Source organism: Cotesia typhae, unplaced genomic scaffold, assembly GCF_013202065.1.
Source record: "Cotesia typhae breed Kobodo isofemale line unplaced genomic scaffold, CoteBio_Ctyphae contig_44, whole genome shotgun sequence".
In the NCBI taxonomy this organism is placed as follows: domain Eukaryota; kingdom Metazoa; phylum Arthropoda; class Insecta; order Hymenoptera; family Braconidae; genus Cotesia; species Cotesia typhae.
This window is the reverse complement of record NW_027423753.1, coordinates 3,331,305-3,346,695: the sequence shown is the minus strand read 5'-3', so window position 1 is coordinate 3,346,695 and position 15,391 is coordinate 3,331,305. Positions and strand designations below refer to the sequence as shown.

The 15,391-nt window shown below is 31.1% G+C and overlaps 2 protein-coding genes across 3 annotated transcripts; one reads left to right on the top strand and one right to left on the bottom strand.

Annotated features, from left to right (window-relative positions):
- On the bottom strand, nt 1-7,897 carry Abl (tyrosine-protein kinase Abl). Of its 2 annotated transcripts, none has more exons than XM_074244907.1 (10): nt 7,815-7,897; nt 7,040-7,734; nt 6,402-6,665; nt 5,924-6,222; nt 4,880-5,843; nt 4,650-4,790; nt 4,425-4,560; nt 4,172-4,302; nt 2,916-3,124; nt 1-2,608 (listed from the first exon to the last, which is right to left on the bottom strand). In XM_074244907.1, exons 2-10 carry the CDS (start codon nt 7,164-7,166, stop codon nt 347-349), a joined length of 4,533 nt encoding a protein of 1,510 aa, XP_074101008.1. In that variant the 5' UTR covers nt 7,167-7,734; nt 7,815-7,897; the 3' UTR covers nt 1-346. The 2 variants fall into 2 exon arrangements, with proteins under 2 accessions (XP_074101008.1, XP_074101009.1); XM_074244908.1 differs by having other exon boundaries at nt 4,193-4,302.
- A 1,084-nt stretch (nt 7,898-8,981) lies between these two features.
- Nucleotides 8,982-14,088, top strand: Msk (importin-7 msk). Its single transcript, XM_074245616.1, has 6 exons — nt 8,982-9,198; nt 10,277-10,358; nt 10,449-10,758; nt 10,939-13,418; nt 13,494-13,637; nt 13,726-14,088. Exons 1-6 carry the CDS (start codon nt 9,115-9,117, stop codon nt 13,791-13,793), a joined length of 3,168 nt encoding a protein of 1,055 aa, XP_074101717.1. The 5' UTR covers nt 8,982-9,114; the 3' UTR covers nt 13,794-14,088.
- The last annotated feature ends 1,303 nt before the right edge of the window (nt 14,089-15,391 follow it).

Here is a 15,391-nt window from a genome sequence, read left to right as displayed (position 1 = left end):
TATATGTATATGTATATGAATGAATGACCTCATGACATAAGACGACATTGACCCTTTATATAATATTAATTTACTTCTGGTATCATACGAAAGAGAATACTGTCCTTTCGGTCGTCTGCTAATGACTTAGATTATGTATTAATATTTATAATAATAATAATAATTAATATTTATATATATAATATTTATATTCATACGGTACGGCCTTCAGTTAATGAGAATATTACGTTCGAAATATTAATATTTTTTTTTTCACCGTCATATCCACGATTACAAACGCAACTGGTCTAAAATTTTTTGATTTAATTAATTAGTGATCAAATAATGGATTGATGAACGTGAACCTTTACCTCTGAATCATATTCGTAACGTCTTTAATCGTGTTATGAACATCACTAAGTAGTCTTGTGTTCTCTGTGATATTACGAGTACCAGCGGCTCTCAATTGCCGTGCCTGTAATTCAAGACGTGACAATAAATCACGAAATTGAAATCGTGCGTGCGAAGGAGCACCAGCAACTTCCGTTGAATTAACTTCCTGAAGTAGCCCGTGAAGAAGACCAACTTTATCGGACAATTGAAGCCAACTGGCCATAACAATAACCGGAGTACCTTTTAAATTAGTTATACTACCTTCAATGGCATTTGATAATTCTAATACGTCATGTTTAGCTCCTTTAGTCTCTTGTTGCTTACTACCACCACCACTAATATTATTATCCTCCTCTTGTTTATCGCAAATAGGTGTTGCGTAGATTGATGATCCAAAATATTTCCCAGAAGAGCTAATAGATTTTGAAGCTGAGGGTTTTGCTGGTACCAAAGGCTTTTCAATATTATCACCGATACCACTTCCTCCAGAAGTTGTTGAATTAGCCGGGTGACTAATTCTGCTATCACTTTTACTGGTAATAGAACTCCGTGTGGAAGCACCACTGTGATCTTCCGGACTTTCTTCTCCCGGATCACCGCCGTCTTGTTTGTTGATACTCCGTGTGCTTAATTTAGGACTAAGCGGTTGATTTTCCCACGAGGATTCTTTATTTTCCCACAAACGTTTTAAGCTACTGATACTACCAGTGCTTTTACGTTTATCATCAGCGTCATCAGGCTCAGACATATCAGCACCAATGTCATCACTTTTCTTACTCTTATCTTCTTGCTTATCAATATTATCTTTCTCAACCTTTCTCAGTCTTGCTTTAAAATCAATTATCTGACCATCATTATTATCTTCCTTCTGTGGATTTGTTTTTTTATCAACCTTTTTTAACTTAAACCCAACACTCCCAGGATTCAAAGTGTCTAAGGCTACTGGCGATGATACTTTAGTATCTTTATTATGGCTCACTGATTTTTCAACACTACTCTGTTGATTATTTGTCGACTGGTCATACAGTGAGTCATCTTTTAAACAATTTAACGAAGCGTACTCTCCTTGAATAGGCGATTTATTAGATTGATCAATATTAAAATTAGCGCACAACTCTGAGAGTAATTGTGAGGCCGGATCTAAATGGTGTGATACTATATTACTAAATACATTAGACTTACGTGAGGTACCACTTTGTTTCAAATCAGCATTTTGTTTTATTTCATTTATTAATTTAAGTTCAAGCATTTCTTTCATACCCGGTTTTAAATTAAATCCGTCGTCTGTATCGTTGCTGGAGGGTGGCGGTAGAGGTGGCGGAGGCGGTGGTGCTTCTGTTGGCGGTGAAAGTATACCACCACTACTTATATCATTTTTTCCCGTAGATTCTTTCCCACGGAAAATATTTTTCTTGTCTTCTGTTTTATTACTATCACTAATTCCTCCAGCTCCAGTTCCAGTTCCAGTTATAGAACCAGTAGTTGTCTCTCGACGTCTCAAATTAACGCCAAATCTAGAACTAGCCTCTTTAACCGAAGGTTCAGCAGTTCTTAGGTCATTATTTTTATCGTCTTCTTCAATTATTTCCTCCTTAGATTTTCGATCTATTTTTGATTTTCTCATACAAACAGGAGACCCGGAAGGTTTGCTGTAAGGAACATCAGCCGGAGGTGCGTTGAATGTCGAAAAATCCGGGGGATCAATAGTAGGATCACATGGCGGTGGTGGAAGATCTAGAGGCGGGGGAGGAAATTCCAAGTCTGCCAGAGTCGGTTGTACCGATCTTGAGGGACTTGCTGTTCGGAATGTCGAGGTATTGGGATTACGAAAAGTTCTAAGACCAATATTATCATTATTATTTTTACTACGACTCGACATGCGGCTACGCGGTGAGTTTGGAGGTTGATAAGTGTTAACAACACCGCTGGACGAATTACTGCGAGTCATTTGAGGCTGATTTCGTAAATTATTTTGACGAGGCGAGAGCGATCGATGTTGAGATGTTTCGATAATATTTATTGCTTCGTGTGGTTGCTGGTGTTGAGGATGCTGCTGTTGTTGCTGCTGCTGCTGCTGATGTAGGTCAATAGACGATGGAGATTCATGGGCAGATGGCATACCACTTTGACGCAGTGACTCTAGATAAGCGCCTATTCGAGCTCCTTTTGGTAGTGTACCGTATCGATTTATAGCACGTTTAACATTTTGTACTTCCAGGGCACCCACGTGGACTAGCTGTAATAAATAAAGTTTTTTAGTAATAATAATGCTGATTAATATCACTGCTGTTGTTTTGTTTAATAAAGCGTATTCTATTCAAGCAGTGCTAGATGCATTTACCGGACGGCTCGTTGCTTTTAAATAATATGCTAGTTGCTTATTATTTTATCAATTATTTATTTATATTTTGTAAATAAAATAAAAATTTAAAAAAAAGTTAAAAATTAGCAATAACAAAAATAATTTGGCTACCACCTTTGAAGCGTCAATAAATAAAATGCCGCAATTGTTTAATTGTTTAACTTTATTTAGTTAATTATACCTTCTGTGATAGTACTTCCTTAGACGAGTACTGTCTCGTTTTTATTTGTTTCTGATTGCACTGTATGTTGAGTATTGGTTCGGGTGAAGCCGATGGCTGTGGGAGAAAATTAGACTCCGTCCCCTGGGATCCGTCGCCATCATCCTCCAAGTCACAGCCTCCTGAAGGTATTGATTGTGTCGCCATTGTCACGAAATCTCGCGTGATACCTGAGTTGTCATTTAATAAACAAAATAAAAATAATAAAAAATAAAATAAAATTGTGTGTATTTATTGTGAGTATGTTTAAATTATTTTAATTAAAAACGAATGTTTTTTTTTTTTTTTTTTTTTTTTTTTAAAATTAAAAAATAAATGCTAAAGCGTATCGATGTAATGATGATGGTGGTAAGCGCTGGTTAAAAGCACGAGCGAAAAAATTTTTTTTTCAGGTTTTTTTTATGTGGCTGATCAGGTCATTCTCCATTAATCGAACGATCTTTCAACTATCCATAGGCTCACTATACACTTTAATGCTTTTATTAATTACCAAGCATGAGTCAATTAATCGTATCATGATAATAATGATTAAAAGTGTTAGTAAACTCACGTAACACTGCTTGAACGTATAATGTAATCTTTTAGGTGATAGAAAAAAAAATAAAAATAGTATAATAATAATAATAATTTACATATGTAATTAGATTATATAAAACTAATTTTATTATTTTAATTAATTGTGTTTAATTACAGATGTTTATTATATGAACTAAAATTCTATTATGCGAATCTACTGACTTCATGCGTTTTCTATAAAATTATTATCGCGTTACTAATGCTATAAAAATTTTTAAGTTGATTGAAGTAAAAAAAAAATTATTTTCATTATTTACAGAAATAAAAAATATTTCTGATTAATTAAATTAATAAATTAAATATAGGGAGGGAGTCTACAATTTTGAAATTTAATTTTAATAATAATAATAAAATAAAATTCCGCAATAACTAGACTAAGTACTTATTACATATTATATAAGAATCGAGTTAATAATAAAAGTCATAAATTAATAAAATTAGATTCCAGGAGAATGACCCACGTGCTGTTTTTTTTTTTTTTTTTTTTTTTTTTTTAAGATCGTTTCACGATGCAAATTATTTATTAAATAAAGGGAAATAAAAAAATAATTAAAATTTATTTATAAAAATGGGATGATAATTAAGCAGTACGTGCATTATTTATATAATATAAAAATATAAATAAATAAGCGTTAAAATACCTTTAGAAATATTATCAATACCATTTAGATCGGTTCCATCATCAAGATTTGAAGCCCCGACAGAATCGATATTATGCTGATCTTGCTCCTGGTACGCAGAGTCACGAAACGAACTGCATGACGACAATAAGCTATTGAAAAATAATAATAAAAAAAAAAAAAAAAAAAAAAACGTGTGGATTATTAAATTTATTATGCTAATTTTATAAACACACCCGAATAAAAATATTAAGCCAAGTGTTTAAAGCCGTACCTGGTTCTTTTGGGCGGGGCAGGAGCTTGTTTTCCTCTTTTATTTGTAGAGCGACGCATCTGTACCATGTTACTGTTAGCTTTGTTGGTAAGACCACCCATGAAAGTGCTAAGTTTAGTGACATTACTTCCAGCATCTATATTAAATTTTATTTTATTAGTAGTGTATTACACAAATATAATAATAAATATTTTTTACTTATTTAAATCTTTTACTAATAACTACCTTGCGTTAAACCTGTGTTAGATAATTGGTCAGATACTAAAACAAGACCATGAATATTTCCTGTACTTCCTGTTTGCGATTTCTTGTGATTATAAGAAAACATTGGAGTATCACAACCACCTTGTAATTGTTTTTCTACCTCTAAAAAATAATATTGTCGTTTATTGCTTATATTTATTTTTTGAGAATTATTTTAATAAAAAATATTTATAAAAAATTAAATTATATACCCTCTGTAATACTGGATTCTTGAAACATATTTTCCAACGAATGATGAATTTCTTTGAATGTCGGTCGTTCGATAGCTGACCACTGCCAACACTGTCTCATCAGCTCGTAGACCTTTGGCGGACAACCTGGAGGACACTCCATTCTGTAGCCCTTCTCCAGCATGTGATAAACATCAGTGAGGTCAACACCGGGATACGGAGACATTCCGTAGGTCGCAATTTCCCAGAGCAAAATACCAAACGCCCAGACATCAGATTTTGTTGAAAATTTATTGTAAGCCAGTCCTTCAGGCGCAGTCCATTTTATCGGAAATTTAGCGCCAGCGTGAGCAGTGTAGGTGTCATCGCGCATCAGTCTCGCCAGACCAAAATCAGCGACCTTGACAAGGTGATTCTCACCAACCAGACAATTACGCGCTGCTAAATCTCTGTGAATAAAATTACGACTCTCGAGATAGCTCATACCACTTGCTATCTGTGTTGCCATGTGCATCAATACCACCGCGTTTATTTGATGTTTACTTTCGTTACGTAAATAATCAAGTAAGTTGCCTTTGCTCATAAATTCAGTGATAATGTAAAAAGGTGGCTCGCGCGTGCAGACACCCAACAATTGAACAAGATTACGATGTTTCATTTCTTTCATTATCGCTGCTTCTTCTAGAAAATCTTTCAAGGCCATTGTATCCTCTTTTAGAGTCTTAACAGCTACAGTCATATTGTAACGCTTCCAGACGGCTTCGTACACGTCACCATACTGTCCACCCCCAAGTTTATGTCTCATCACAATGTCAGTGCGATTTATCTCCCACTCATCCGGCTCGGGACTAAGTGGAAATACTGTTGGTTTATTGTGTTTAGGCGCTGGGTACAGAAGTTGCGTTATTAAACCGTCAGCCAACATTGAGTGATGATGAACCAATTCTGCCAGTGTATTAAATTTGCTCTCGGTTGTTACAAACATCTAAAAATAATCCAAATTAAAAATAATCCATTCAAGTTTGAGTTGAAAAAAAATTGAAAAAAATTAAAAAAAAAAAAAACCTTTCCATCACTGTCTTCATTGATTCTATAATGATAAACACGTCCCTCATATCTTAATGAAATACTTCGTTGTCCAGGACTGCTCTCAGACTCGCGTACAAGAAAACTCCCATTGATACCCGAGCTCAGCAGATATTCAGCAGCATTTCGCGCTATTCTCCCATGGTACCAGGAATGTTTTTCTAAAGAATTTACTGGTGTTACATAATTCGAGGGTACCCATCCTACTTGACCGGTACTTGAGTGTGCTTCACACCATTCACCGCTCTTATTATAACTTAATATTCGTACTTGTTCACCTATCAACAATAATAAATTGCTTAGTAAAATTTAATCTATAACAATTGATATTTTTATCTAAGCAAATTGGTATTCAAAAAAATCATTCTCTAATTTAATTATCACTATCACAATTACTATTAATTAATTAATTATTAAATTAGGATAATAAAATAATAAAAAAAAATCTAAGCGATACCTTTTTTTAAACTAAGCTGATTTTCACCACCGGCTTGAAAATCATAAAGAGCAACAAACAATTGAGGATCATCCTCCTCCTGTGCTAAAAGGTTTTCCTTACTGGTCCATCTATTAGCAGCCTCGAGTAAACTTCCACCCGTGACATTGGAGTGTGCAGAAAAATTCGACTGCTGTGACAGTGATTGAACACTCGAACCCGTGGGTGGATCACCTTCAGGCAATGCTGGGATATGTGGCAATGGTCTACTTTGTAAAAGAGCTTCTGAAAAAAAAAAAAATAAAAAAAAATAGCAATCAGCATTTACAGCAGCATGTATTTATTTATATACCAACTATCAATTTAATTATAATACTACTCTCTAAACACTTGATAACAATAACAAATTAATTTGCATAATTAAACATCCGTAAATAGATTAATGAAGCCGACAATTCAATAAAATAATCCAGACAATAACACTATTGACAATTACTTAACAAAACAATTGAAAAATAATAAGACAAGCATATGGAAAAATCGATAACACAAGTGGTGAGTGAACAAAAAAAAAAAAAAAAAAAAAATAAATAACATTATGGATAACATAATACAACAATTACATATCAATAGAGACAATAAATATGTAATATAATTACCGCTGTGCTCTGTAAATATATTAGAACCAATAAGCCGTGATTCTTTAGGATTTCTTGGTTGTTTTCTCGTTTGTCTTACTGTCGAGCCGGTGGGTATGACTCTGTCCTTGGTTTGTTGAGCACCCATAGTTTGACAATTAGCATGCCCCAGCACTTATAATTCCCCCTAGATAATTATTACAATGTATCTACATACACTATTTAAATAAAATAACTCCAGTATGTAAAGCTTCCGGCATCCAGATATTTAATCATGTTTCTCCAACCATTATTATCATCTAGATTCAGACTTTTTATTGTAAAAAAAAAAGCACACACTGTGTTATATCTTGACAAAGCACATTTATCACTATATATTACGCAAAATCCCTTTTTATCATGACACCAATTATAATTTACACATACCAGTCATCATTACAGTACGATTTATAGTTAACGTAGCAATATTTTATTTAAATAGTATTGTTACGTTAAAACATGTCAATTAAATCTCCACACCACGACTCCGGCCATATTTGACAGCTTTTGACGTCGATTATTTTGTATCGTGCATTACCCGCACCCAGAGAGGGGACTCGACTCATACACCAACATCCAACAGCACATATTTTATATATATTATATATTACACATACATGTCAATGTGAGCAACAATGTATATATCGAAGGGGGGCTTCGCACGAAAATTTAGTTATCTAAAAAAAATAAATAAAATCACGTCATTATAAACTAAAGTAACACAATAAATCCAACTCCTTTATGAATTATAAATTACCTTTCTTCTTTTCGTCACTAATTTATTTTATTTGGAAGAGAAAAAATTTTTTTTAAAGAAACTCAACTAACCTCATTGGTCTATCGGTGTTGATATATATTTTTATAAATATACCTATGTATATGAAAGTAGTACAGTGTATACGATAACACTGAAGTTAGCCGTCAGCTGTTGATTTTAAAAATTTGTTTAACAAATCAATTACAATAAAAAAAATAATACTGAAGTTAGCGCTCAGGTGTTAACTTTTGAAATTTTTTTAACAAATTAATTACAATAAAAAAATTCTTTCAAAAATTTTTACTTGTAATTTTTATTAATTTTCACATGTGAAACTTTTTAATTTAATTTTTTTATAATAATTTAATTTCTATAACTAAAAAAATTTTTATATCTGTCAACTTCAGAGTCATCATTTTTTAATTAATTTTTTTTATAATAATTTAATTGTCATAAAATTATAAAAAATGTTTAATGTCTGTAAACTTGTGTGATAAATTTTTAGAAATTTTTTATTGAAAACATTTCAATTAAAAAATAAAAAAAAAAATTTCACATGTAAAAATCTTGAAAAACAATAAGTGCAATTTTTTAGAAACATCTTTTAAATTGTAATTTAAATAATAAAAAAAAATCAAAAATTTTTAGACGACTGCTAACTTCAGTGTAATATAAAACAGTGATTTAAAAGCAACTGGGCTTAGTTGGAAGTAGTGAGCATCAAAATGATGTTGTGTTTGTCTGTGATGTAAGTCTACTGAATTTGATACTCGACTTCACCGTCTACATAATTATTACATACTTCTAACTTCACTTACAATTATTTCAGAGCAACTTCCGAGCTCTGATTGGTTTAAATAAATTCATCCCAACAGAACAGTCCAATGAGGAGGGAAAAGTTTTCTGGCGGCATTTGACAACTACCAAGTAATATTGATTAAATAAATTTAATAATTAATTAAAAGTGTAATTACTTAAAAATAATTGAAAAATAAAATAATAATTAATTAATTAATTATTTTCAGGTGACTTGAACTTGGATGAGTTTAAATAGTTTTATTTAAATGAAAATTAATGACAAGTTTGAGGCGGCCATTTTTGTTAACCACGTGACCGCTACCAGAGGGAGCAACTAGTCTCGGTCTTGATGATGAGAGAGGTGATGAAGTGAGTGCGCCGGGTCAGATCAGCTCAAATCAGTCCTTAAAATTAACGCGTGTGTTAACATTACAGTTGTAATTTATTAAAAATCTTCGGAAGAACAATTAAAAAAATAAATTAATAAGTAGTATTAAGAAAAATGGATCCACGGAGGTTAACGGAATATTTACGTGCGACCATTGATCCAGCTCAACAAAAAGATGCCGAGGATCAACTTAATCAGGTGAGCCGCCCCTGAAAAACGTGCTCGTGGGTTATACCTTGATGCACATCGTATTTTAATCGACATGTCGCTTTTTTTAAAGCTATTTTATTTATTTTAATTTATTAACCTACATAGCTATATTTTTTTTCATTTATTTTAGACTTGCAGCTATTTTCACCAAACTATTTCTAGATTTTTTTGATAATTTATTATCTCAAAGGACAATAATTTAATGATTATTATTTTAGCTTCGCATATGTATATAAAATTACTATTTCATTTAATTGCTAAATAATAAAAATTGCTACACTTGCAATAGATTAATTTATCTTAGCTTTAGCTTCATTATTATGATTATTATTTTTTATTTTAATTTTACAGCTCATTCTTATATTCTAGATATATATATATATATATATATATATATATATATATATATATATATATATATATATATATATATATATATATATATATATATATATATATATATATATGTATATGTATTTTTTATTTTTATATATTATTACTATATGTTCTAGTACTTGCTTGTACCATCCCTAGTATTTAGATATGATAAATTTTTATGAAAATTAATTTAGCTGATATTTAAATTACATTTAAGTTAGCAGTCACTAAAGAATTTTTCAATTTTATTTAACAAAAAAATTAGTTCCAAAAAATGATTTAAAAAAATTTAATTTTTCATTTTTAAATCTCAATTTTTTTTCCTAATTTTTTTTGCCATAATTTATTTGTTAAAAAAAAAAATTCTAAAAATTATTAAATATCTGCTAAATTTATTTTCATGATATTTTATAGTTTAAAAATTTTTTATAACAACTAAATTACAGAAAAAAAAAATTGATATTTAAAAATTTTTAAAAATTAAAAATTCAATTTTTTAAAAATAATTTTTTGGAATTAATTTATTTGTTAAAAATTGTTAAAAAAAAAAAATTAAAAAATGAGCAAGTGACTGCTAACTTTAATGTCATTAAATGCTTATCTGCAAATGGACTTGAGACTTGTATGTAAAAAAATACATAATTCATATCTGATTAAAAATATTTAATGAAAATTATTTTTCTTTCAGATTCATAAAATCATTGGTTTTGCCCCTACGCTATTGCAAGTAATAATGTCAGGAGAAGTTGAAATGCCTGTTCGACAGGCAGGTAAGTATCTAAATAATTTTAGAAAGCAGGTCTATCATAATAAATTTTGTAGTACTTATTATTAATGTAATGAATTTATTTATTTTTCAGGTGTTATTTATTTGAAAAATTTAATAGTCTCTAATTGGGCTGATCGCGAGCCAGAAAACGGTGTAGCACCATTTAATATTCATGAACAGGATCGGGCGATGATACGTGATTCAATAGTTGATGCAGTGGTTCACGCACCGGAACTCATAAGAATTCAACTGGCAATGTGTATTAGTAATATTGTCAAACACGACTTCCCGGCACGGTGGACGCAAATTGTTGATAAAATAACTATTTACTTACAAAATCCTGAACCTACTTACTGGCCTGGTGTCCTTTTAGCACTTTATCAACTGGTTAAAAATTTTGAGTAAGTTTAGATCTTGAATTTTTAAATTTTGAATAACTTTGGTTTGAAAAAAATTTTTATAGGACCAATACTTTTGCCATAATATAAAAAATTTAAACCATTTATTTTGAATTAGTGGCAAAAATTTTGACACTAATTATTATCTAAATATTTATTGAATATTTTTTTTTATTTATCAAGGTACAAGAAACCTGAAGAGCGGGGACCATTAAATGAAGCAATGACTTTATTATTCCCGATGATTTACGAGCTGATAATCCGACTGTTACCAGATCCATCAGAGCAATCAGTTCTACTTCAAAAACAAATCCTTAAAATATTTTTCGCATTGACTCAGTATTCTCTGCCATTGGATTTAATATCCAAGGAATCATTTTCGCAGTGGATGGACGTAATCAGACAAATTGCAGATCGTCCAGTGCCACCAGAAACAAATAACCCAGACATTGATGACGATGAGCGCGCTGATTTACCATGGTGGAAATGTAAAAAATGGGCTTTGCATATTTTACATCGTGTATTTGAAAGATACGGAAGTCCAGGTAATATTACCAAAGAGTATAAAGAATTTTCCGAATGGTACTTACGTACGTTCAGTGCTGGTATTTTGGAAGTATTACTGAAAATATTGGATCAGTATCGCCGTCATATATACGTATCCCCGCGTGTTATACAGCAGTCAATAAATTATATAAACCAAGGAGTGAGTCACGCTTATTCGTGGAAATTCCTTAAGCCACACATGTTTGAAATAATCCGCGATGTTCTATTTCCTATTTTATCCTACTCTGCTTCCGACGAAGAGCTATTCAACAATGACCCTTACGAGTATATTCGTCTTAAATTTGACATATTTGAAGATTTTGTGTCCCCGGTAACTGCAGCGCAAACACTTTTACACTCAGCTTGCAAAAAACGCAAAGAAATGCTCCAAAAAACAGTTCAATTTTGCATTGAAGTCTTGACAAATCCAACTGCAGACCCACGTCAAAAAGACGGAGCTCTGCATATGATTGGTAGTCTCGCAGATGTGTTACTGAAAAAAAATCTGTACAAAGAACAAATGGACAAGATGCTCATGTCATATGTACTTCCAGAATTCAGCAGTCCTCACGGTCATATGAGAGCACGTGCTTGCTGGGTATTACACTACTTCTCAAAAATAAAATTCAAAGAAGAGCACATTTTAATAAACGCAACAAAAATAATTGTTCACTTACTATTAAATGATGCTGATTTACCTGTTAAAGTTGAAGCGGCTATTTGTCTTCAGTCATTATTGTCATCACAGGAAAAATCTCAGAAATGCGTCGAACCAATGGTCAAAAATATAACCCTTGAATTATTAAACATCATAAGAGAAACTGAGAATGATGATTTGACGAGTGTTATGCAGAAAATTGTTTATACGTATACCAAACAATTAACGCCAATAGCCGTTGAAATTTGCCAACACTTGGCAACAACTTTCAGTCAGGTTCTTGAGACAGATGAGGGAAGCGACGAGAAAGCCATAATGGCTATGGGGTTGTTGAACACGATAGCTACTTTGTTGTCTGTTATGGAAGATCAGCCCGAAATAATGGCTCAACTTCAACCAACAGTACTACGAGTTATTGCTCATATATTTGGACAAAGTATTATTGAATTTTACGAAGAAGCTCTTTCTCTTGTTTATGATTTAACTGGTAAATTTATCTCCGAAGACATGTGGAAGGTACTTGAGCTTATGTACCAGCTGTTCCAAAAAGACGGATTTGACTATTTTACAGACATGATGCCAGCTCTGCACAATTACATCACTGTTGACACTCAAGCATTTTTATCCAATGAAAATCATATACTGGCCATGTTTAACATGTGCAAAGCCATATTGACCGGTGACGCTGGAGAAGATCCTGAATGTCACGCTGCTAAATTATTGGAAGTTATAATTTTGCAGTGCAAGGGACGCATTGACCACTGTATAACACCTTTAGTCCAGTTAGTTTTAGAAAGATTGACCCGCGAAGTTAAGACATCGGAGTTACGAACAATGTGCCTGCAGGTGGTTATCGCTGCGCTCTACTACAACCCGGCGTTGTGCCTACAAGCTATGGACGGGCTTCAAGGACAACTGGGACAGTCGACGGAGCCAATTGCGTCTCATTTTATAAAACAATGGATCCATGATACTGATTGTTTCCTCGGGCTTCACGATCGCAAGCTCTGTGTCTTTGGACTTTGCACGCTGATCAGCATGGGACCCAATCGGCCGCAGGCAGTCAATGAGTGCGCTCAACAAATAATTCCTTCGTTGATACTTTTGTTTGACGGGCTTAAACGTGCCTATGCCGCGAAGGTTGCTGAAGATGACGATGAGGATGGTGACACTGATGACAGCGAAGGGGAAGAGGAAGTTTTGTCCTCTGATGAGGACGAAATTGATGACGCTAGTCAAGAATATCTTGAAAAGTTACAGGACAAAGTTGCACGCGCTGGTGGACAGCATGGGTTTAATATTAACGCGTCGATACAGGACGCTGACAGGTCTGATGTTGATGACGATGACTCCGAGTTTGAAGCTAATGAAGAAACGGCACTTGAGTGCTACATTACTCCTCTTGATTTTGATGAAAATAATCAAGATGAATATGTTGTTTTTAAAGAAGTTATGCAAAGTAAGTAATTTTATGATTTTTTGATAATTAAATTTAAAAAAAAAAAAAATGCTAATTTTTTGTAATTTATTTTAGACATTGAGAGAACTGATCAAGCGTGGTATGTAGCTTTAACTGGTCATTTAACAGTAGAACAGCAAAAAGCCCTCCAGGAAGTAATATTGCTTGCTGATCAACGCAAAGCGGCCTTAGAAAGTAAACGAATTGAACAGAGCGGTGGTAATTATTTTTTATTATTTGTGATTTACAATAAGTAGCTTAAAAAAAAAGAAAAAAAAATTAATTTATGTATTTTTTTTTGTTACAGGATACGCCTTTCACTCACAGACTGTACCCACATCATTTAATTTTGGTGGGAAGCCACCAGGTCGATAAAAAAAAATTGTCTATTTGTTTTAGATTTTTAGGTAAACAAGAAATATAAATAATGAAGAATAAAAATTAAATAATCAACTTAAAAACAAGATTACTAATTAAAATAAAATTGTCAATAAATTCTTCACTTACGGCACTTGTATCATCGACCACTTTTAAAAGGGTAAAAAAAAATACCTAATTATGCATTTTCTATTTACTATTTTTATGTAAAATGATTAACTGTACATTACTATATAAAGGAAAAAAAAAAAAAATAACTTGATAATAAAAATATGATCACGATGTTCCAATATCTGTGACGATAAAGAAAATTCAATTTATAAAATAACAATCAAAGTTTAAATTACTTTTGTACAATAAGAACAGTTATAGATTTATTCAAGAGTACACTTGTCCAATCTAAAACTTTAAAAGCATATATATTTATTTACATAAATATGTTTTTTGAATGATATTATAAATTATATATTTTTCATGCTTATAAATATATAAATATTTTTTTTTCTCTTTCATCAGTATCTCTTTTTTTAAATATTATTATTATTGTGTAATTACAATGATTGTGAGAGTAAAAGGATTTTACTTTATAACTTATAATTAAAATTTTTCGGGAAAGTATAAGTAATTTAAACAAATATTTCACGTTAGATCATGCAATGTCTTAAGCAATTTTAAATTTAGTAAATAAAAAAAAAAAAAATTGTCTCTGATTAAAGCCCGCCGAAAGAAAATTTAATTTTTAATATTTGTTAAAAAAAAAAAAATCTATATAATGTTGACATAAATACAACAAATTGAATTTTTTTTAAATACTCAAAATTACTTTATTTTTTATTATCTGTATACTTGTTAATTATTCGTCTCATTAAAAAAAAAAAAAAAAAAAAAAAAAAATATTAATTGAGTACCTTGTTGTATTAAGTGATTAATAAATTTAATAATAGTATATAGCATTTATTATTCATGTTGAGGAGTACAAAAAAAAAATAACTTCGGTATTCACATTACATTTTTACGTATTTTTTTTTTTTTTTTTTTTTAAATTACTAATACATAATAATGCAATCCATAATTATTTTTATGGCTAGTGTATTATTACGAACACAAGACGAAGCGACAAATAATGAATTGATTTAATTAATTTATTATTTAAAAAACAATTTTTCATTGTCTCACTTCGTTAGATACAAATGGAGATCTTTTATTTAAAAAAAAAAAAAAAATGACATCCAAGCGTTTATCACCACAATCACATTATTTTTAAAAAATAATTATCAGTTAAATTACTCGATAAATAATTGGATCTAGTAACTACTACGGCTATCACACTTGGTATTAATTTAAAATACAATTTAAATCACTTGATTTATTTTTTTATTTATTATTAATAATTATCCTCAGTATCAATAATTCTTTATATATAAATCTCCACGATATTTTCTGTTTTTAAATATTATTAATTATTATTAATAGTAGCTATTATAATAAAAAATAAACAACAGAATCGGGTAATTTAAAAATCGCATGAATGTGCTTAAGAAGTAATTATTATTAATGTTAATTTAATTAAAATTGTCCCAGCAATTAAACGATGT

Bases quoted from the DNA above. Each gene is read 5' to 3' on its own strand.
- Abl (XM_074244907.1), bottom strand. From the start codon at position 7,166: ATGGGTGCTCAACAAACCAAGGACAGAGTCATACCCACCGGCTCGACA. The intron at 4,303-4,424 runs GTACGGCTTTAA...ATTTTTCAATAG, and splicing joins GCCCCGCCCAAAAGAACCAG to CTTATTGTCGTCATGCAGTT. The intron at 2,609-2,915 runs GTATAATTAACT...TATTTATTACAG, and splicing joins AGGAAGTACTATCACAGAAG to CTAGTCCACGTGGGTGCCCT.
- Msk (XM_074245616.1), top strand. From the start codon at position 9,115: ATGGATCCACGGAGGTTAACGGAATATTTACGTGCGACCATTGATCCA. The intron at 9,199-10,276 runs GTGAGCCGCCCC...TTTTTCTTTCAG, and splicing joins CCGAGGATCAACTTAATCAG to ATTCATAAAATCATTGGTTT. The intron at 13,419-13,493 runs GTAAGTAATTTT...AATTTATTTTAG, and splicing joins TTTTAAAGAAGTTATGCAAA to ACATTGAGAGAACTGATCAA.